This window comes from Amphiura filiformis, chromosome 16 (genome assembly GCF_039555335.1).
Source record: "Amphiura filiformis chromosome 16, Afil_fr2py, whole genome shotgun sequence".
In the NCBI taxonomy this organism is placed as follows: Eukaryota; Metazoa; Echinodermata; class Ophiuroidea; order Amphilepidida; family Amphiuridae; genus Amphiura; species Amphiura filiformis.
Window position 1 is genome coordinate 51,120,746 of NC_092643.1, and position 24,726 is coordinate 51,145,471.

At 35.1% G+C, this 24,726-nt stretch overlaps 1 protein-coding gene across 7 annotated transcripts in view; it reads left to right on the forward strand.

Annotated features, from left to right (window-relative positions):
- LOC140136159 (uncharacterized) overlaps positions 1 to 24,726 on the forward strand; it is a 224,185-nt gene that overhangs the window by 159,233 nt on the left and 40,226 nt on the right. For 5 of the 7 annotated variants that reach the window (XM_072157865.1, XM_072157866.1, XM_072157864.1 and 2 more), the window contains 7 exons: positions 8,239 to 8,319; positions 8,592 to 8,755; positions 11,739 to 11,897; positions 15,130 to 15,199; positions 17,036 to 17,188; positions 22,491 to 22,627; positions 23,694 to 24,211. In XM_072157865.1, the coding sequence (XP_072013966.1) occupies positions 8,239 to 8,319; positions 8,592 to 8,755; positions 11,739 to 11,897; positions 15,130 to 15,199; positions 17,036 to 17,188; positions 22,491 to 22,627; positions 23,694 to 24,211 (1,282 nt within the window). The remainder of the gene's footprint in view (positions 1 to 8,238; positions 8,320 to 8,591; positions 8,756 to 11,738; positions 11,898 to 15,129; positions 15,200 to 17,035; positions 17,189 to 22,490; positions 22,628 to 23,693; positions 24,212 to 24,726) is intronic. The other 2 variants (XM_072157868.1, XM_072157870.1) reach the window with 1 other exon arrangement.

The window sequence follows — 24,726 nt, forward strand, 5'->3', positions numbered from 1 at the left end:
TTACAGTATTTTCTGGCAGTTAACAAATGCTACATTTTGATGCAAACCCCATCAAAATCGGACATCTGGTACCGAGTTATGAGGAAGTTGTCAATGCCTGAAAACAATATGAAACAAAAAATTTGAATACTGTTTTTGCCAATATCTCAAAAACAATATTAGTGACATCCGACTCATTCCCCTTGATCATGTCACATATGTTATTTGAAACTTCACAATTGTAATAAAAAATATGTCAATTAAATTTGATCTGTTTATCTTTTTAAAGAAAAAAAAAGTAGTAACGATGGAAGTCAAAAATGTAAAAAGTTATTACTTAATATTTTACCATTTTTGAAACTGATGTTATTTTGTCTTTAAATCTTTATTATTAGCTATCCATTCCTGATTGCAAGTTATAAAAAGTTAATAACAACCCTTCAAAGTGAATACGACATTTGCTGCAAAAATTTTTTTTGTTACAATGGGCTTGATTGGGAAAAAATAGCCTAGCTGAAAATTAAAAAAAAACACAGATGTTTTCTATAAACACTGCACTGTATGTTAAAAAGTTCACAAATTGATGTCAGTTATCATTTTACCTGAAATCATGAGGTTGAATGTTACTTTTGCTTTTTCAGTGTCATGAGATCTATGACGTCAAATGTGGCTTTCAAATATTGCCATAGCAACATTATGATTACATTGATAACAAACTTGTTTGTATGAAATTGTTAAGGAGGTTGCAAGCTGTTGCCTTTTAGTCACTTGTTTTTTGTGTTCTGTACTAGAATAGAATACTTTATCATCATACTGTGACCTCAATTTAAATGGTAATTAGGCCTAAATGTTAAAGTATGCCTATATTATACCAAAAAGCCTCATGGTAAATTGCATTTAAAGACCCATTCAGTGATCCCAGCACAAGTGTAAACAAATTGCTTACTTACTTGCTTATGTCGACTCTTGTAGTCGGACTCCCATAATGGCTCTCCAAACTGCAAACAAATTAAGATTGTTTATAATTTACTTAAAAGTGAACGATAAGTCATTCAAATTGTCATTTGGTCTTTTTGAAATGAAAAAGTTCACATTGAAGCTTTAGTTACCAATGTGCATATTTTACCCACATGTTTAGCCCTATCTATATAGTAGGAACACTTAGGTACATCTTAGGTCAAAGTTTACATTGAAGCTATGGTTACAGCAAAGGTTGTCCCCCATCATATGACATTTGAAACTCTTAATCTTAGAAATTTACAAATTATGATAGCAAATTTTCAGGTGGATACTACTACCAGCATAAAATTACACTATGGTGATGCATTTCATTAAGACTTGTGAAAGGTCACATTTTTCATTTACATTGTCCAATGGGGAAAACTTTTTAGACTTTGCAAAGTCTTACTTGGACAAGTTTAAAAGTGCATTATTTAAAAAAAGAATGTGTTATTTTAATTTTTAGAAATTAAAATACAGTTGGATCAAAATGGTGTATCAGCCATTGTGCTATTCCATTTAAAATTCATACTCCCCCAGTGGAAGATTTTGGAAATATTTCCCACAGGGGGAGTATGAATTTCAAATGGAATAAACACAAATAGGCAACTCCATTTGAAATCACCCTCCCTCTGTGGAAGAATGGAACTTCCTAATGTATTCATTCCATTTGAAATTCATACTCCCCCTGTGAAACATATTTCCAAAATCTTCCACAGGTGTGTGTGGATTTTAAATGGAATAGCCTGATTTATATATCTATCTAAATCTAGACAGCAATTATCAAAGGGACAAACATAAAGCATCACAAAACATTATGAACTGTCTGGTCAAGTGAAACATCTTCACATGTGATGACAAGGATGGGAGCTTGTCTGTCTGTCATGGGTTCTCAATTTTGTTTTGAGATTTATAATGAAAGTTTACTTTTTCAATCATTTGATGTTAACATTTTTAGACCACTGTACATCCTGAAGGGAAAAATATTAATTTAATTAATTATTCAAAACTGTAAAAAATCTGTTAATTTCACAAAAATTAGGAAAATGTGTTTGAAAGGTTGCAAAATGGTAAAAACAGGCAGGGGATGAATTCTTGTGCATCTACGCATCCTGGGACCCCTTACTTTTTTGTATTGGATGGTTTGGAACCCGTAAATTACAAGTTGAAATTGACCAATGGGTCCGATTAAAACTGTATGGACCCCTTTAATTTTAAAATACGCAGAAGCTTAAATTATGTAAATCCTTTGCGGAGTTGCTCATAGAAAAGAACTTCGGACCCCTTAAAATTCTCATTGGACCCCTAAAATTTGGGGTTTACAGGACTTAAATGGTCCAGAAAAATCAATTGGTCCCTATCCCTGAGGCAGCCCTTTGCATGCAGCCTATTAGCCTGTTTCTACTGAGCAGACGGTTGCAGGTGAATGCGAGTGAATTCTACTTGACCGTGGTAGCTCCTAAATCATGTCCGAAAAGGAAAAGGGGTCTCATTATTTGGTTGAACGATATGGTTGCGTTTTTATCAGTGGCGAGACATGGTCGTGAGGAAGATTTTAGATGGGAAGACTAGACGCAATGCTGATGCTCATAAAAAGATGACGGAAGCTGTAATGCAACAATTCAGCCCAGAAGCCACCATCCAAAAATCCCTAAAGAACAAAATGAAATATCTCCGCGAGTGACCTGAATCTGACCCTAAGGTCATGAAAAGTTTTTCGAGACTTCCGCCTTCCCTCGTATTAACGTGCGTAGAGAATCGTTACCCTGCATTTTCAGCCCAGTAGAAACGACCCGGTGAATGCGAGAGGATTGAAATGCGGGTGAAGGTGAATTCGCGGTAATGTGAGGTGCTCAGTATAAACACGCTATATGAAAGGGGCTGCAGATAGGAGCATGCCCAGGGTGGCATAAACATTTGCAGCTCCTTGTGCCAAGATTGAAATTTGTTTGCATATTTTTCATGTTTAAGCAGATTTTTGGACATGTTACTCGTAAAAAACTAGTTAAATTTCCGGTTTGACTTAAGGGTGCAGGAAACATATCTGTGTTATTTACACCGATCTATGTGGCATGTGGCATGAACTTAAATGAACAAGGTTTACTGACGCAATGTGTAGGTCCGATATATCTGCGTAATAATATTGAAAATGCTTTAAACTAATAATATACAACTGTTTTTAATCAATTTAACTTAATTTTTTCACAATGTGATGTTTACACATGTCCCAATATACACCTAATTGGAATCAGTCAAATTTGTCATCTTTATAGGATGCAGTAATTTTTATATGGGTCAAAATTTTACCTGATTTTTTTATGACTAAAATAGATCTTCCTGACAATAATAATAATAATATAATACAATAATGTCAACCCCCCTTCCCCGTCTCAAATTGGATTGGCAAGTGCAATCTGTGGCCATGCATTGTATCATGAAACACAACAATTCTATTATTTAAATTAAATACAAGCTCTTTCAAAATTACAATACAGTAGATTATTTTTGAACATCAAACTGCAGATGGCAGTCTTTATACTCCACTAAGGACTGCTCACAAAATTATTCCATAGCCTTTAAGGGTACTATACTCCCGAAGTGGGGGGGGGGCACTCAAGTATGAAAGTGTACGCATGCGTGACCAAATTTTCTTTAAACACCCCCTAAACGAGTTTTACCCTACCAGCAAATTTAGGCCCTTAATAAGGTAATTTAATATAAAATTTAGCCCCAAATGAGTTTTTTGGCTAGTAAAAATGAAAAAATGTACCCTTTTTGGACTCGTAATTTACCAAAAACTTGAAAAGGTGCCCAAAACAAGTTGTTCAGCTTCAGAAAACTACCCTTATTGTGTTTTTTAGACTCTAAATGCGTCACTCGCGTAACTTGCCTTGCCTAAAAAACACACCCTTTTCCTTGTTTTTTTTGGTCACGCATGCGTACAAACCATTTATGTAAGTGATCCCCCCGGGACTATACTGTTGTATAGGATTAACACAGAAATAAGATTAGAAATCATGATTGTAAAAAAAAAGCTTGATATAGGTCGGCGATCAGCTTGTATTTACCTTCCGTTATGACTTGGCTAAAAAGCTGTGGTCATTTATTGCATAAAATATGTATACAAATACCTCCCTCTGAAAATGTAAATTGCTATCTTCTGTGTCAATTGCTAGCGCTAAACCATCACATTTGTGTGCAGTTTAGGAAGAAAGTCATAATAGAGGTTGAATGTTGCACTCATTTGCTGAAGACATAGCCAGTGATGGTATAAATTTGTCATGTATGATGATAGAAAAGGTTTTTGACCTTTCAACCAGCCAAATGTTGTAAGTAAATTTGTCATGAAGTTTGTAATTTTATAACATGTCTGCAAAAAAGGAAGGCATATACTGACCAAAGGGGAGTAGTCTACTTCATAGCTCCTTTTTGAATTAAGTTATGTTTCAATATCAACTTGTGCATTTTTTATTGTATGAGCTTGGAACGGTCCATGGATTTCCCATGGATTAGCATGTGTCCCTCACGGACCAACCTGGTTAAACAAACAAACTCAATTCAAAATGAAATTAAAAGTGCAGAATGAGAGCTTGTCCTATCTAAAAACCAAAAATGCGATGCCCAAAGCGGTCACTGGGGATACTGTGTGCTGTGGAAGGACATAGCTGGGATTAATTGTTGATCCAAAAGTGACTGTAAGGGAGTCTACTGGGAGCAGCTTTCCATATGTTACTCACAGGCCCGTACGCAGGGGTGCGACCGCACCTCCCCAAATTTGCAAAAGTATTCAAAAAGTCCCAAAATTTAAGAATTTGCGGCGTAGCGATCAAAAAATCAGGTTTTTACAGTTTTTGGTCAAAAAGGTCCAAATTTGGGGGGAAAAGTCCACTTTTCACAAAATTGCCCCCCTTGGAAAAAGTCCACTTTTTCAAAATCAGCATCCCCCCCAAAAAATCCTGCGTACGGGCCTGGTTACTCACAATACTGAGTCAAAATTTACGAAACCACTGCCCCGCTAAAACCATAAGTGCATGCATATCTTCCGTTAGGCATATTCAAGACCTTTTTGCACAATTATTGTTGAAACAAAATCAATCCACAAGATAGTTCTATTTCCATAGCTTTCTGTAAAGCTATACAACATACAGGGAAAACACCTCTAGGAAGTCATCATACCTGTCAAAACCATGTCCTAAAGTATTTCTGTAAACAAAAACCCCCATCGCTGGGCCTCATTCGTAGTTTCCCTTAGTTATATCCCTGAGCAACCCTCACTTAGGCTCCAACGCAGTCTCCATCATGTTAACGATACAAAGCTTCCTTGTCACATTTCTCAGAAATAAAAATGAATTGTGCTCAACAAACCAACAACTTATTTCACCCAATTCACCGTGACAAGCTTGATAACAATGTTTCACCAGAATTCTTATAGTTTCACCCAAAACTCAGCCTTTTCCTTAAAATTCCTATTGAATGTTTGAGATTTTACAAATTAAATATGTTTATGTGATCCCCATTTTATCAGCTGTATTATTTACGAAAATCTCTTGGCTAAATTCAAGGTAGGCCTGTTAAAGTTGTGATAGAAGGCTAGACTACGTAGCTAACCCTAGTACTGAGTCATCAGACAGGAAACAGGGCCGGCCATGTGGAAAGAAACTTAAGCTTCTATCAGACTATGACAAAGTTTTGAAACTTTAGTAGGTGAATAAAATGATTTTAAAAGTGGCAAGAAATTGCATTTGGTAAGGTTAGGGTTAGGATTAGTAAGCTTAAGGTTGATATGGTGGTACATATGTGACAAAAATGTTTGTTAGGGTTAGGATTTAGGTTTAGGATTAGGGTATTGTAAAATATTGTTAGTCATTGATTTTCATGACCAAGTAAAATATTTACATTTTGGGTTTTCTTAAAGGTGTTTTACCATGATATTTTGTTCACTTAGTGTAGGCATGAGAATTTTCGATTTTTTTACCAGATTCCTTTTTTTTTGTTGCCCAAATTTTCATATTTATATTTCCTTTTAGCCTGTTTTTTGAGCTATTTTGCCATATTTTACACACTTTTTCCTCTTTTTCAGAATTTTCTTGTTTTTTTCAATGAATTCTCATGCCTCTAAGTGACTTGGATTTAAATAAATATAAATAATTACATTGAGCTGTGAATACAATATTTCATGGAAGCGTAAATTTTCAGATGAATTCACTCATTACATTGACTACTAGGCCTACTCCTGGTTACTACTGATCTCCATGTGGGTGTCGACTGCAGACGACAAATTTCAGAATTGTAAATATTCATGTTGATTTTTGAAATCAGCATGAGATATGCATTAAAATGAGTACAAACAAGCCTAGTATTGGTTCAGTGGCTCTTAAGATCGCTCATGATATTTTGAGAAAATATCTCAAAACCTGGACTTTAGTTGAAGGCTTGAAACCTCTATCTAGCACGCAGAGCATTTAGAACAAATTGATACATTGATGATTCTTCCAATGATCAAGGTTATGCAAACCTAAAAATGGTCACAAAATTCTTGAGGAATTGGCGCAGAAGCAAATCATAAAGCAAAAAAGTTTGCATGAGATAATTGCCGATATTTTGTTGCGAATGCACAATAGAATATTCAGAAAACATTGACTTTGTGAGGTCAAAGTGCTTAATATTATTTTGTAGCACAACAAACAAGTTCATATTTTGATAAAGTCATCAAGGATCTTATTGCTTACAGTATCATTAAAACTGACAAGCGAGGTGACAGCTAATTAATGCGTGGATTTCTCTTGGTAAAGGATTTCATTGATTTCCCCCCTTACTTCCCCCTATACATTAGACCAAAGTATTCTAGACACGATTGCTTCTCATATGTTTACACAGACAACCAATAGCTTAATTACATTCTGTTGGTTGGGTTGAATGCAAGAGGGTCATAAGGGCATTTTCTGTGCGCTGGGGGGCACTATAATGGTAAGATATCAGACGCATCCAAAGATTCATGTAAAAAGGGTATTTTGTATAGTCGGCCACTGTATATGTGCGTAACATGAATAGGGTATCAAATTCATGTAAAATTGGTGTAAAAGGGTATGTTTTTAGAGCTCGTACGTACTTTGCGTAGTTTTGCCATGTTTGGGATTTTGTGATTTCTCTTTCATTCTTGAAAAATGTTAAACAAATCTCCTGAAATAAATCCTCAAAGTCTTTATAAAGCCTGCAGTATGAAAAAGCTCCCTTATTTAGGGTTAAAAGCACCTAGTGTTTGCTTGTTTAGGGGTAAATAACTGCATCAATTACTTGTTTAGGGTTATGGAAAAGACAACTACTTGTTTCGGGTATGTAGCAAATCGCACTACTTATACTGTGGGTGCATATTTCAATCTCATAAATACTTGTTTGTGTATCCATGGACACACCTGATATCCCCTTGCCACTATAGTGCCACCACTATAGTGCCCCCTCCCGCCCCCGGACGTGCGCTTTGTGCACATTTGCACCATAGCACTGGATTCTATATCACACACCAACCCTATTCCCCAATGTCAAAGAAAATTATTCCACTGCACGTACCAAAAAGTTCAGAAGTACGGAATGAGTAAACTGCTCACATAATGTTGAAATGCAACCAAATTAAGATGTTTTACAGTAGAAAGGTATTATTCATGTGTTATTTATTAATGACAAGTCTAGTATTTCATGTTAATTTGACAAGTAATTTGTCAAATTTGTGTCAAATTTGATGGCAGGATGATGAGGTGTATAACTCCCAGTGCACATCAATTAAAGAAATTGACACTTTTGTTTCTAAATTTTCATTCCACCTTTCTTGTGGCACAAATATGAGTAATATCGGTTTGAGTTGTCATAATATATTCCAAGTTTCCATAGAACATTTCAAAATTGATGACATAATGACATAATTGTTCCCCATGGGTATGTATTATAGACATAATGTGTTTTTTGCTTTCCCCTAGTTTTGAAATGTGTCATTTGTGTCAAATATTGTGACATTTTGACATCATTCTGATGGTATATTTAACCACAGATGTGACATTTTGACAAGTAATTTTTGACATCAATGAGTAATATGGAGTTATTATATAATCATAATATCAGGGTTTTTTTTTTAAATTTCGATGACAAGCATGGGCTCTGCCTTCATGTCAGCAACTACATGTAGGCTACAAAATCATGGACAAGATTATGTTTACAAAAATGTACAAAAAGTAATTATGCTTTGTCTTTTTCTGTCTTGTTTTACAGGAAGGTTTAAGGTTTTTTATTTATTTCAAAGATCACCAAGAGTACGAGTTAGAAGCTGACAGCTTAGAAGAAAAAGAAAAAGTAAGTATTCACTTAGAATTAGACTTTTGTTCGAACTTTTTTTGTGTGTATTTATTTGGAACAAATATATCCACTGCAATGCATGATGGGATACTCCCTGTAGCTGCTGTGCTCTAAGATAGTCCCAGTGAGCATGGTGAGTGCTTCTCAAAATATCTCCTTAAATGCATTTTCCCCGGGCATTTTCCCATTTTCTAGGCCTTGCCATTGAATAACTCTAATGTATTTGATAATTGTACCTTTTTCTCTCATTTTTTCCAACTATTTAACAGATTTGCAGGTTACTAAATCTCATTGTTGAACAAAACAAATCCACAGCCAAAGGTCGCGTCCTCACCCAAGCGGACTTCCAGGGGGCGCTCACAAGATGCCAAGCGGTCATCAAAGAAGGGTTCTTAGAAAAGAAAAATCACAATTTATATACAACATGGACAAGGTATGATAATACGAGGCTAAATATAAATTGTTCAACAGTACAGTAGAATTTTGTCTATGGCTTTTTTTGACAAAAGAGACGAAAGGCAGATACCTTCAACAAAAACATTACAATAGATTGGTCATACAATAATACATGTTTGTACAACATGTACAACCACCTGTATCAGTAATACAGTTGCTCAAACTCCAAATGATGTTTTTGCGGAGGGTGTCTACCTTTCATCTTTTACATCAAAAATAAAAAGAGGAGAAACCCTCTACATTTTCAAATAGTACAGTTCTAATATAATATCCTGCCCTAAACAGCCAGCCCAATGAGCTATTCCAATCAAATCCAAACACCCTATGGAAGGCATATAAAATTAATCTCCAACAAAGGGGGTGTAGATTTCAAACAGAGTAACTCATTCAGACAACTCAATTTGAAATACATATTCCCTGTGTAAAAGATTAAGTTCAAGTCTTCCACAGGGGGTGTTTGGATTTGAAATGGAACAGCCATTCATCAAGTTCATCAATCTATAGAGGTTATCCACATTACTCATGTGTGACTTCTAACAAAAGACGCTGATTCCCGTGTATTCCTCATTCAAACCAATTCAATGCACGACCTCAGAGTTACTTGCATGAGTTTGGCGGGCTGTTTTGAAACAGTCATGGTTGCACATGCAGGTACTTCTTTTGAAAATCCTAAACAAGGTATAGCAGTCGTTGATAGGATATGCAGCTTATAGAACACGGATAACCCAGGAACCTCACAGGCAGTGTGAGAAAGTGATTGTGAACACTTCGTCAAAGAAATCAACAAATTTTTTCACCTCTCTTGATTCTTGATAAATCTATAGCACTGAAACTTGTTGAAAAGATTTGCGAGCTTGTGAAAAACGGTACCTCGCTTCTCAAGTTCACCATCAACCTGGGGCAAGTATTCCTAATTCATATCTGATCATATCATTCATTCCGAGATTAAAGAGACTATCAGTGACTTGCTAACCAAACCAGAACACTTCAACAAATTCATCAAAGATTTTTGTATTTTCGAAACAAGCAAAGATTATGTACTACTGAAGCAGACAAATGGCAAGCGTGAAAGTAATCTGATAAACACAAGATTGCATTTTCCCACCTATCAAAAATCTTGTGGTGATACTAACAGAATCATCATAATACAGGAAGATGTCAATGTAATCGCAGAAATACCCATTCTTTTCTATTTATTAATGCTCAGAAAGAATGTACAATTTGACCTTGAATTCCCCCTCCATGAAAATAACCAGCCATTTTGTTCTGTCATTGTTTGCTGTTTATCTCAATTATGTATGACTTTGGGGGTGTAGTGCACTTTACCAAACAGAACCCTAATTTGACCTAAAATAATCCCCAAAATGACTAAACTTTATTATAACTTGATGTCATAAGTTCTCTGACCTAAACTAAAATGATTGGCATGAATCACTCATTTAAATTGCCTTAGGGTTTGTGATAAGTCATATCGCTTTTTGAAAGAATTATGAACTTTATTAGAGGACATTATTTTGTTCAGGTTTGGAGGTTTGCAACTATACATTATATTAGTGGTGACACTACATTTTTTCTTGTCCTCTTCTGTTTAGACCTCCCCCCAGTAAAAACCCCAAATTACGAAAATTTCAACTTATTTAGCAATTTTGCAGTTTTTGTTCTTTGTTCCTCAAAATGGCTGTTGTGCCCTCAATCATGGCTACCCAGTGAAAACAAAACTTTTTCATCGACATTGTTCACAAAAGGTTCGAAAGGTTGCCAGAAGTGTTTAAATATCCGGTCATAAAGGGTATATAAAGGGTATATAATGTTTTCATAACATAAAAATCATGTTTTGAAAACATAATGTCATTTAAGTGTATTTAATGTTTTTGACAACATGTTGTGTATTTTCATACAAAATATATGAAAATGTTTTCATTAACTTTACGGAATCTGAAATTTAATGTTATTCAATCGTTTCTATTATATCAAAACCAAAACCCAAAGTATAACCTGTTCAAAATGCTATAAAAATATTTTGTGTTTGCCGGGTAGTACCCCATCAGATGATGCACATGTGTCTTTATAATCATTGTTTTCAAAATTTCAAAATATAACTAAAAACCACACAGAAATATAAACATTTGAAAATATGAACAGAGACACGCCAGATTAAATCCAAGGATGTCAACCTTGTATACAAAGTATCAGTTTTCAAATTTTGATCTCTATTTCCCTTGCCAATTTTGAAGAGATCTGGGTTAAATAGAGTAAATCGTAATCATTATCAATTAAAAATTTAAAAAAGTAGGATCCACCCATTATATTGTTCTACAATGTGACCATGCTTCATTAGTACCCCGGATTAGTACTGATAATATTCCCGTAAGCTTATAACAAAATTGAATATAAAACATAATAGGGAACTCCAAATCCATTCATGTTTTATTAGCCAAGTTTGTGAGGAAGTGTATAATTGTTTGAAATGTATTGTGAAGAGTGCTGTCCAAATTTCACCCACAGTTTGTTCTTGTTATAGCATTGAGTAGGATGGGACTCGTTTGTGCCCAATTCAGTAATCAATGATTATCAGTCGCAACTTACTGAGATGAAGCAATGTGGTTGGTATAAGAACCCACCATGGCACCTTCATCATTTTCGTCCTCCTCTTCATCATCATCATCACCAGTGTTACAAGTTCAGTTATCACAAACTTGTTGGATATTGCTGGCCCGTTTAGCTGGTTTGAAGGATGATATTCAAAATGGCTATGATGAAAACAGGGTTGTTCAATGGAAAATAAACAATCGTATCTGCGATATATCATCATCACGATATTGTTACGTAATCATCTTGGAGATATCTTGTGACCATACATCAAGACTTATTTGGCGTTCAACGGTGGTTCAAACAAAATTATCATATCTGAAGTGTCATCTAACTTCAAATGTTTTGTTTTATGTGATTGTCTTTATCAGGAGGTGGGTGAGAATAAGGCAGGGAGAATTGTCTTATTACAAGCCAGATGACGATAACCAACAAGCGTTGAACATCTTGCAGCTCTCAGATGATGTCACTATCATCAAAAAACTCAACTTCAACAGTTTCAGCATTGAAACAAGGAAAAAAGTGTACTAGTAAGTAGACGTTTCTTTGACTCTTTTTTCATCACTGTAAAAACTTGATAGTTAGCATATGTGTTTACTATCTAGCACTTTTGAAAACATGAAACTGTACCAAAGTCCGGCACTTTACCAAATGAGCTAATGGGGTTGAGACACACATTTGCAGTTTTACTTGTTAGTATATAACTATAATGTGTATTGATGATTGCTCAAAACCCTTTACTCTTTTGTGGATGGGGCTCTTCAAGTTTGTATGTTTTAAAAGCGCTCGATAGTAGGCACATATATGCTAACTATCGAGTTTTTACGGTATCCACATTTTGCATTTCCAGCTGCATATAATGTTGGCATGACATTCATATGAATGATATTTGAACCTCAAAAGGTTAAACTTTTGATGCAAAAATTAATATGGTTCTCACTTTATATCTGAATATTGAAACTGACTTCTACCCCGAGTCACAAAGAAACAGGCAACATTCTACTGCTAGGTTTTGTAAAATTTGTCTTTCCAAATTTCTGGAAAAAATTTTCTATAGAATATAACAAGTTCAAAGTAAAGATCCTCATAGTAGTTCAAATTCTGGGGATAAAATGGAACAATTTGTTTGTACTACTGATGTATAAAACAAAATACTAAATTTGTCAACATGATCATTTTGAAATATTAATTCATCATTTAATTTGTCATTAATTTGTCATTATAAGTTGAATATTTATCAGTCAAGGAATATAATTTATTATACTGAAAATTAAATACAAATACTTAAAAATTGTTCTTTACAAATGAATTTTCAGCATTGTAGATAGAATTTTTGAATGACCAATTTTCCATTTATTATGACAAATTAGGGTATGACCACAGACCTTAGAAAAAACTTTTTCTAGAGTCTGTGTCTGACCTGGTTGATCAGTTACCTGCTGAAATCTTTTAGATATAAAATGTCAGCTATGTATAATTCAACAAGGTATGATTATGTCAGCCATGTGTTCATGACAGACAGAGGGTAATCTCTTTGATGGTGACTCTACGTTGATGACACTGTATCAATCATAGTCATACATCTGTTATCTGTATTTTCACCTGTAAACTTCTTTATGCTTTGCATGCTAGCTATAGGCTTCAACATGAAAAGTCCCAATTTTTGTGAAATTTTCTCAACTATCATGAGCTATCTTAAGAACCACTGAACCAATACCAGGCTTGTTTGTACTCATTTTAATGCCCTTTTTTGTGCTGATTCCAAATATGGTCATGAAAATTTACAATTCTGAAATTTTTGAATTAAAAATAAATTCAAACTTGTCGGTCTGTAGTTGACACCCGCACGAAGAAAGTTAATTCAATTCATTTATATTCATGCTGCATATGACTTTCTTTCAAATGAGTGCACATTTTCAAAATAGACAGTATAAAAATAGAGATCAATTATTGATGAGTACTTTATTATAATTAATAAAGAATTTGCTACAAAAGATGAACTTCAAAATATCTTTGTGAACTTTTTGTATCTGTAAAATTAAAATACTTAAAAGGGGCTCTGATTTCTTACAAACCCATACCAATTTGCTGAAAAGAATGGGTGATGTAGCATTTTATCTACAATTTAACAAAATGTTGTTGACAGACATATTGTGTTTGAGCTCAAGGGTGTGTTTTTGTGATCAAACATGTCATAGGACAGGTGCTGCTAACATGGTTACCCTTATAATATTTCAGGTGTAAGGAAAATGTTACAACTTAAAATCTTATAAGGGGGCCTTGATTGTTGAACAACTGAATTCAATATTTGGATTCAGATCAAGAGTTAATTCAAGTTTTAAGAAAGTGCCCTGAACTTGTGGGTAACTTCTGTGGGAAAACACAAATTGAACCCTGGATCTTCTGAACACAGGACCACTGCTCTATAGAACAGGACCAGCCTGTAGATGCCATGACCAAATCATAGAACAAAGGTTTGAAAGTTATACTACTGAGCTATATACTTAACTCAGCTAAGGAAGATCAGGCGATTGCCACATGTACCAACAGCCCAAAAAGTGCTGACAAGATTTGGAAAATATTACCTTGAAATAAAATTATGCTGACTCAAAAAAACTGATTATAAAATTAAATATGCTATTAAAATCTATTTTTACAATATTTCTTGGCAATATTATTGCTACAAATCTGATCTTTTTTTGTTTAATTGTTTATTTTACCAATGGATGCCAAGAATATGTATTTGAATAATCAATCAAAATGATTGGACATATCCAGTTACTGTGATTCATACATGAATTAGTTGAATGCGATCCATTACTAATTCATCAATATACGTCATTGACAAGGATTATAAACATCTTGGAAGTACCTTCTGTGCATTTTTTGTTGTTCAGTTGCCAAAGGTTTATGAAAGCAATAGAAAGGTTGCTAGTTCAAATCCTGCAAGAGCCTAAGGCCCACTGCATACTTTTTATTCAACATCAAACATTTGATGCGAAAGTAATCCTTATTCTATCTAGGTCAGTTATAACTTCTAACAAATGTTTTTTGACGTACAATGGATTTTATATTTTCACCAGATATTTGACATTAAATATAATTGATTTTTCTTCAACAAACATTTGTTCAAAGATAAAACTGAATTAATAGGTTTCATAATGAATACGTATTATATTCAACATTGAATAGTATGAATCGGCCATTACTCCTTTTTTATTTTCCCATCCAGCTAGGTATTCCACCACACATACAACAAGTTGCCAGCATTCCAGGCACTCGAAATTATTATAGACAATGATCTTCATATATGGCATTGTCTTGTTTTAAAGACAGTTCTTGTTTATCACTCTCCCTAATTGTGTGACATTTGTGATGCGATCAAGCAAAATTAGTCTGATGTCAATCAAAATCAAAACTCAGTTTTCAATTTCATTACATGAGCCATTCACAAGGCTTTATTTTGCTGAAAACCCCACCAAAATTAGACACACGGTTACAGAGATGTGACCATTTTAGTGATGCTCAGAACAATAAAATACAAAGGAAGTTTAATACTATTATTGGCTATATCTAAAAGTCAATATTCCCGACATCCGACTCATTTTGCTTGATCACATCACATTTGATGAAATTAAATTGATCTATAAATGCCTGTAAATGTTTATGTATAATGACTTATTAATAGGAAGCCTGAAATTTGTAAAAATTACCAGGGTAACAAACAAGGTTACTAAAAGCAGATGCTTTTTCCTTCATTAGTTTCAGGATAATTACAGCCAATAATCTAACACAGGCAGAAGCAGAAAAACACAGGGATGAATGGTTTAAGGTAAGATGTCACAATGTATTGTAAGTATGGTTTGGTCCAAGTAACATGTCAAAACTAAACTACAAGATTCCTAGTGTGGTCACCTGTGCCAGTACACGATAGGGTTGGCCACCTGCACCAGTGCACCATGTAGGGTTTGTCATAAAAAGAGCCAAAAAACTTTTTTTTTGAGGGGTGTTACCCCGCAGTGTATTCCCCGGACAAACCCCTCTAAATGTTCAATACCGCACGCAAGCCCTTGGCGACCTGTCCAAGGACTAGATGGACTTTCAGGATATGTTGCCCATTTACATTTCTGCACCATTGCCAAGATACCTGACTGGTACACACGAAGTACCTACACAGTTCCAATGTTGCTTCTGCACATGATCCACCAGCAGTACTGTACAGTACCAGCCAAGTACCTTGTGCAGGTGGCAGCAATAGGAATATGGTTGTGTAGTTAACACCCTGTTTTATACTTATTTCTTTGCTTCAACCTATGTAAGTGCAGGTAATAATATTGTGGATTGATATAGAATAGCGTACATACACAAAGTTAGGCGCAGATAATGCTAAGTACGCTTTGCGGAAAGTGTAACTTGCCTGTGTTTAAGGCCTATGTTTATTTACGTGAGCGAAACTTGAGACTTTATTGATGGGCAGTAATAAAAACAGATCATTAGGTTGAAGTAAGTTAAGTATAATAGCATTTATGAATCTTGTTAAGAAAATAAAAATATTGAACCCGATAGAAAGGTGGGTCAATTCATCCCCTTTTTTTTAGTCTTGCAATGCGTGTTGCTAAGTGATTGTTGTCTGTCTGCCTAGTATGTCCTTAGGTCTCTTATAGTTGTGTCAGTCAAGCTGTATTCATACTCTGGGGAGTACCCAATTTTTTTAATCGGTCATACATTTATGTTGTCTTTTCTGTCTGGAGTTTAATTGATATTATAAAACAAACTTATTTGAACGGTATTCAGCCGGCCCCAAACTCAACAGAAAAGCTGCTAACCATGTGAGTCTTTCAAAGACCCCCTTTGCAATGATTTTTCATCAAATTTACCCCCCCCCTTTTTTTCATGCAAAATTGAGGCCAAAACTTGGCCAGAAGCCACCCTTTTTGTGGTTTTTAATGACTAGAATTTCAAACACCCTTTATTGACATAAAATTACCGGATTTTTCCAAGTACCCCTTTTATCTAAATTTTGTGGACAATGCCCCCCCCCTATGCTTAGTGTCCAAGCATTCCACCTAATTGAAGCCCAAATGTCAAAAATAAAATTGAAGTTAGCAAACATTTTGCAAAATATTATGTCATTTGGCCAAACATCTGGGTCTTAAAGGAGGATTTCGTGATCCTAGCATCCTCTTTTTATGACATTTTTCAGTAGATATCCACGAAAAAAGCTTATTTCCAAAATTTCAGTTGATTCCGATTTTGCGTTTGCGAGTTATGCATGATTATGTGTATTACACTGCTCCATAGACAATGTGTTGTAATTTCGTTCTGGTGCACCAGAACGAAATTCAAATTTGCGATAATTTTGCTAAACGAATTAATCTGCAAGAAATATTTGGTACATAAAAATTATGTAGCCAGAGGTATCCAGTGGTGTAAAAATCTCAACTTTTTTGGGAAAAGTGGGGGATGAGGCTGTGGATCACGAAATGCCCTTTAAATACAAAAATGGGTCATGTTTTCTTTGAAAATAGTATAAATATGTGGTGGGTCCACTTTCAAACTCTGGGAGGCATGTTCCGTGCCCACCTCAAGTTGAATATGTATACCACTTTATTCCATTATAGCAGCTTGAATTGTATGATGACAATATTGTTTGATTGTTGCATTTCAGGCCATCAGGTTTGCCTCTGGAGACAGAAGGCAGTCTGTGGCACACCTGGGAGATGATGTCTTCAACAAGAACACAGTCTTGGGAACAGTTCCTCCACAACCACCAAAGATGGACAGAGAAAGTGTCCACATGGCTATCAGGGGGTTCTATGAGGTATGTTGAACTTTGAACTGTAATATTTTGACCATATGAAGTAAGTTTGACTTTGAATGCGTTTGAATTCTGACATTCATCCTAAGGTGAGGTGACAACAAAGAAAATGTCCACAATTCTTTTTAAAGGTGTATTTCGTGATCATAGCATCCTCTTTTTATGACATTTTTCAGTAGGTATCCACAAAAAAAGCTTATCTATACAAAGTATCTCATTGCATAATGAGATATCATTGCAAAAATACACAAAGCAACCTTTCACTATGGACCACAATAACCTCATCCCAACGGCATAGTTCAATAACCTCAATTAACCAATCATAGTGCAAAATTTGACCTCAAGTTTCAGAGTATGAGTTTTTGTAGCCAAATTTTCAAAGGTCATTCAATGAATGTGCTAATGTATTGGGGTTAAACATGTTAAATAGTTGCCCTGATAGATGAGCATGTTGTGGATCCTAGTGTTTGGTTATATCACATTTTGTACTTCAACTCCTTATAACCTATGAGCTTGGCAATTTGAACCACTTTCAGTGACAATTTATAGCATTCATTACATTTCCTGAGTCAACTAATGTGATATTTTCTTCGCACCATACAGTCGTGCAAAAGATTCTTTTCATGCTCATTCATCTGTAAAGAAATGTCCTTGAGCACATGAAATAGGGAAGAATTTCAGTGTGAAAGATATGGAGCATATCTCTCATTTGCATAACAAGGAACCACCTTAATAAGTGCCAATGCCCTTTTTATCAATTTAGTTGATGCCCGATTTGTCTTGGTTATGGCAAATTGAACCACTTTCAGTGACACTTTATAGTTCGTTAGAATTTTATACTAATTATAACTGTTGACATTGAGTAACACATAAGAGGTTAAGATAAACATAAGTATTTTCTGTAATAGGGGTCTAATGTCTTTTTACTTGACCAGAAATATCTTCTTCAAGATATCAACCTATTATTTAACCCAGAAAAATTTGAATATATTTTGCTGATAAAATGTCTGTATTTTCATTTAAAGATGATATATTTGGATGATTTTCTGTCAACTTGGACATTAACCTTACAAGGTCACCGAGTTTCAGTGTTGTGTAAATTGACTTAAAGTCATTGACCTTTTGTACATTTACCGCAAAATGATGACAGACGTCACAATTTGACAAAGTTAAGATAAGAACAACAAATCATTTGAAGCTTCCTTGTAGTGGCTGTGATGAGTTGATAGTGCCTGAAATTGTTGGCAAAATTTACTCCAATACTCTATCCAAAATGTGTTTTCGTGTTCATCAATACAAAACGTGTGGCCTTTGTATTTTCATATTTACTAGATCAGTTTTAACTAGACCTTTGTATGCATTTGAATGAAAGTAAACATCTTTGCAACATGGGTAGGCAAATACATGTAGGTTGTGAGTGAGATTTTCCATACAAGTGATGAAAGCAAATTTCGGCCATTCCAGTTCAAATCTACACTACCCCTGGGGAAGATTTTGGAAATATCTGCCACAGGGGGAGTATGTTTTTCAAATGTAATTGGTTAGAGTTAATCATTTTGAAACCCATACTCCCTCTGATGTGGCTTTACCTATATCTTCTACAACTGGAGTGAGTATTTCAAATGGAAGTTACCCAATTTGTCTATACTAATCAAAATTCATACTCCCTCTGTGGATGACTTCAGCTAAATCTTCCACAGGGGTAGTGTGGATTTCAAATGGAATAGCCCATTGACATTCTCATGATTCTAGGACAAAGAATTCCCCTACTTGTTCCATATCTTCAATAGCTGCCCTATAGACATTTGACAATGTCTGCCTTCTAGATTATACACATTTATAAATATGATACCTGGCAGCTATAGGGCTTTCTTGCGCTAACTACACCTCAATATGTTGGCCGAGTATTAGCTAGTATTTTACACCCATCACCAAAACATGACTTCTAATTTAATAATTTAATAGAATTTCTCACAATTCCTAAAATGGATGTTCCTACGTCATTGAAGTAATAACATCCCATTTCTGCATAGGATATCTGTGACATGATGCTCAGTGCCAGAATTGGGTAAGTGCAATAGCTGCCATGTGTAGCTGCCATGTATAGATGAGTACAATATACTGTGTGCAAATTGTCAAATGTTCACAGGGCAGCTATTGCACTTACCCACTTCTGGCACTGAGCAGACGATATAATCGATTTGAGCATTGGTACACCATCAAGGCCACATGATTTTGCAAGCAGACATCAGTGATGATACATGATCACATTTTTATCAAATTTTAAGTGGGAAGAATGATTTGACAGTTGTGTTACCCATACTCTGAAGTCTGAATCAGTATACGCTGGCGAAGTTACGTAATTAATCGGATTAATTACCAAGGCAATAGGTGAAAACAATTTTGAACATATCGCGCTGCACTACAAGCAGGTTACACTCATCACCTGTGTATGTCTGCAATCATAGATTGAATACAATACTGGTCTTTTCAAAGATACTAATCTTACAGGTGCAAGTGATCAGCATGATATGGTTCAATGCAGAGGTACCGCGTGAACATATCAGTGCGGCGCGGTATATTCAAAAATTGTTTTCACCTATTGCTATGGTAGTTAATCCGATTATTACGTAACTTCGCCAGCGTATAAAAGTATGATCAATCAAATTCAATCATGTTTTGTTGTCTGTCTGTGAATGGCTGCTATTCGCGTAGAAGTGATGTAATAATCGGATTAACTACCATAGCAATAAGCCCAATCGGCATTAGAAGTTTGCAATGCATTGTGGGACAGTTTTTGCAGTTTTAGGACACTTTGTCCTTTGACCTATCGGGAAAATTGCTGTAATTATTAATAATTTATTTATTATTGTCATAATGTTATCATTAAAAATATTTAAATAATTAATTCATTTAATAATAATGTTTTTTAAGTTTGTTTTTATTCTAGTAACAAGTTTTAAATTATATTTTGTACGCACAAAACCCGAATTTTCCAGATAGGTCAAAGGGCAAAGTGTCCTAAAAAAAACCGGAAGTTACAATAGCGATTTGGCTTATTATTCGTGTTCTATAAGCTGCATATCCTATCAGTGACTGCTATACGCTGGCAAAGTTACGTAATAAATCGGATTAACTACCATAGCAATAGGTGAAAACAATTTTGAACATATCGCTGCACTACAATAAGGTTGTACTAATCACCTGTGTATGTCTGCAATCATAAATTGAACACAATACTGGTCTTTTCAAAGATACTTATCTTACAGGTGCAAGTAATCAGCATAATATGGTTCAATGCAGAGGTACCGCATGAAAGTATCAGTGCAGCGCGGTATATTCAAAAATTGTTTTCACCTATTGCTATGGTAGATAATCCGATTATTACGTAACTTCGCCAGCGTATACCTTGTTTAGCATTTTCAAAAGAAGTACCTGCATGTGCAACCATGAATGTTTCAAAATAGGCTGCCAAAGTCATGCAGGTAACTCCAAGGTCATGCATTGAATTGGTTTGAATGAGGAATACTACGGAAACCAGCGCCTTTTGTTAGAAGTCAGACGAGTATTATGTGGATAAGCTCTATAGGTTAACAATTTTTGAATATATCGCACTTCACTAGAACGTTCACGTGGTACCTCTGCATTGAACCATATCATGCTGATCACTCGCACCTGTAAGATTAGTATCTTTGAAAAGAGCGGTATTGTATTCAATCTATGATTGCAGACATACACAAGAGATGAGTGCAACCTGCTTGTACTGCAGCGGGATATATTCAAAAATTGTTTTAACCTATTGCTAAGGTAGTACCGATTATTACATCACATTTACGGCGATTAAAAAGCATCTTAAAGTTGCATGTCTTTTAGTTTCAATGTTGAAACAAATTTGAGAGCAAAACATCCAGCAGTATATCATTTTCCCTGTATCAAGATCTGGCACACAACATTTAACAGATGCCGACTGATTTAATGAATCATCAAACATTTTGAAAATCATTTCCTTACTCATAAACCACAAAACCATAAAACTGTGATTGCTAAGACTCAAACTTACGTTGATGGGTTAGGCCTATCTTAAGGCGCGTGAAAGTCGATTCCAAGTTTATCGTCCCCCGCCCGCGTCACTTTTTGGAAACCAAAAATACCCGCGTCAAATTTTTAAAAATGCCAAAATAATTCATTATTTTCAAAGTATCAGTGTTTTCACCAGTTTTAGCAATTGGAGACATTATATTTTTGTTTGTAAAACATATATTTAAACTTCAAAGCAAAACCAGGCTTTTTTCTAACTTTTCTAGTCCTTACACATATATAAAACATGTTTATAAATCACATGTATGAGTTTGGCTTTAAATCAACACACATTTTAGGTCAATAATGAAATCTGATGAAATAATGAAAAATGAAAAATGAAAAAGTCACCTCACCAATCTGGAAAAAAAAAGTGACGATAAACTCGGAATTGACTTTCATGGGCCTAAGAGGATACTAATGGTGACTTTGTAACATGTACTTAATTGTAAATTTTTGATTGATTTTAGATATATTTAGTTATGAAAATGACCTAAAAAATGTTGCACACATCCAGTAGAGTGTATGACAATGCAAGAAATACATAATTAAATTAAGTTAAATAATTAAAAACCTCATATTAATTTAGGTAAATTAATATGATAATGACAAACCTTGTATTTCTAATTTGCTATTGATGGATCCAGTGAATCTTGCTCTGTATAATTATGGTACACTGAAAAAACAGTGTTTAGAGACTAAACACTTTTTAAACACAATTTTGCCTTCACTTTGTAAACACATTTAGAAGCTAAACATCATGTATCAAAATGAACATTGGTCAGTGATGGTATTCAATTTCTAAAGATAATTATGACATTCATATTCTACATATAGTATTTCTAAACACATTCTTGCCTTCACTATCTAAACACTGTTCAGCTCTGCATTTGAAGCACAAAAGTTTCAAATTGTGCATAATAAATGAACTAGGCCTATACTGGATATTCATAAATTAGTGTGTATTTGATGTTGCAATGTAATTATAGTAGCATCTGATTGGTTAATTACTAAATGTAATCATCTTAGTAACCAATCAAAGTAGAGCTTTTTACATCTGTCAGCAATTTAAGCTTAATCCATTCAGTCCTTTTCTTACCATATCTCTGATTGGCTAAATACATGTTATACCCCTCTTTGCAACCATTCAAAATACTTGTTTGAGGCCAATGATTTGTTCACAAAGTTAAACTGAATTAATTTATATTGTTGTTATGGTAACTTTCAGGAGCTGGAGGTCCTAGGATCCGTCGTAGGAGGTATTGATGCCAAAGGAGATTGCCAGAAAACAATGGGCAAATTACAATGCCTTGCTAAACAGTTGGAATCCTTCTTGAATGAACAGAGATCAGAGTCAGAAGGAAGGTAAGTTGATACATTGTGCTATTCCATTTAAAATCCACACTGCCCATGTGGAAGATTTTGGAAATATCCACCACAGGGGGAGTATGCTTTTCAAATGTAATTAGTCAGGGTTAATCATTTTGAAACCCATACTCCCCCTGTATTATGCCTTTACCTATATCTTCCACAACTGGAGCAGGGACTTAGCTAGGATTTTGAAGTTGCCCGTCATTTTGAATAACAGTGCCCGTTGAAAATGGTCAAAATCGCCCAAAATGGCCTAAAAAGTGTTTTTTTTTGCCCGTTTCAAATGACAATTGCCTGTCGAAAAAGACAGGCTGACGGGCCGCTAGCTAAGTCCCTGAACTGGAGTGAGTATTTCAAATGGAAGTTACCCAACTGTCTATTCTAATCAAAACTCATACTCCTTCTGTGGTAGATATTTCCAAAATCTTCCACAGGGGTAGGGGGGATTTTAAATGGAACAGCCCAATTTGTGTGGGAATTTGTGGGTTTATTTCTGTTGAGTACATTTCTCATTTTAGATGGAAGATAGTCTATACTTTGGTTTGATAGTGACGTCAATGCTTATTCCTGGTTGTGCTGCAAGCATGCCAGAAAAACCCAAAGACCCATTCGATCTGAACTTCACATAATGGTGAGGATTTGTGTTGCCTGAATTTTCATATAGGGGCCTATTGAATATCTGAATTTTCATATATTGAACATATATTGAACACATGTGTGATGTGATCAAGCAAAGTCAGTCTGAAGTTGGTCATATACAGGTTTCAGTTTCTTATTGGATTGTAACAAGCATTTGCAAAGCTGCATTTTGCAGAAAACCCCATTAAAATTATACAACCAGTTCAAAAGATATGAGCAGTTAAAGAGTTTCCTAAACAATATGATACAAAAGGAAATGTTTCCTTTGTTTAATATGATACAAAAGGAAATGTTTCCTTTGTTTGTTATCTTAAAACCAATATTTCCAACTCCCGACTAATTTTGCTTGATCACATCATATATATGTATTATATTATATTGAACACAATTTTGTAATTTTGTTGTGTGTTTTTTTCTTCAGCCGCCCAGATAGTAGTTGTGCCAATTCTACCTCTATGGACACAGAAAGCACGTCGCAAGCCGACACAAATCGGCAATCGATTCTTGAAAACGGACATGCCAGTGACCAAAGTTTTGACGAATCTCTGCGGAGACATTCTTTAATATTCCGTAACAGCTGGGCCAGATTGGACAATGGAAATGCACTGGCTAACCTGGCCAACAGTAACGATCCTTCCAAAACAAACTTGGAAGAGAACGGCAACAAGGAGAATATAGTGAACACCACCCCACCCCAGAGGACTAGCCTGATACTTGGCGATATGGGGCCGGGTTCTGGTAATGCGTTACCGACAGTGCTTGAAAGTAAGTTAGAACATGGAATGGAGAATAGCAGTAATTTTGAGCTGAACCAACAGAACAACGACAAGAACCAGGAGAGTTTGACCAATGGTATGTTGCCCACCATAGGGTATGGCTTTATGCCGTTAGTACAGGGAGAAGAACTACCCCCACTGCCTCCCCCTCCCCCACCACTTGGTGAGTGAGATTTCTTGTGATAGACTATATAGTGCATGGTAGCTGTCATGCGTAGTACGGTCCTATTGGGACAAAAGGGTGTTATCTGATATGAAATTTTTTGTAACATCATTTCATTCTCTTATGGTTTGTGTTATCTTTGTCTTTACGTAAAAAGATGTAAATGATAGAATTAAGAAACAAACATACTGCTTTTTACTATAATACAGTTTGAAGTCCCATGATATGATTCAATTCATGACAGTATGAAATCTATAGATCTAAATTTAGGTTGTCATTTAACCCCCTGGACACTGCTGGTCATCTAACAGCATTTCTGATTGGTTGATAACTTGAAATGCTCATTTCAGTTGCCAATTATGACTGGGCTTTAAACTATTTATGGTCAAACTTGCATTTGCAGATGATCTTATTAATACCCTCCTTGATTGGTTCAAAATTTGACATGATATTCATTTTGGCCAATCGGCAGGTAGCTTTTATAGGGTTAAGATACTTTCTTTACTGGTGTGTAA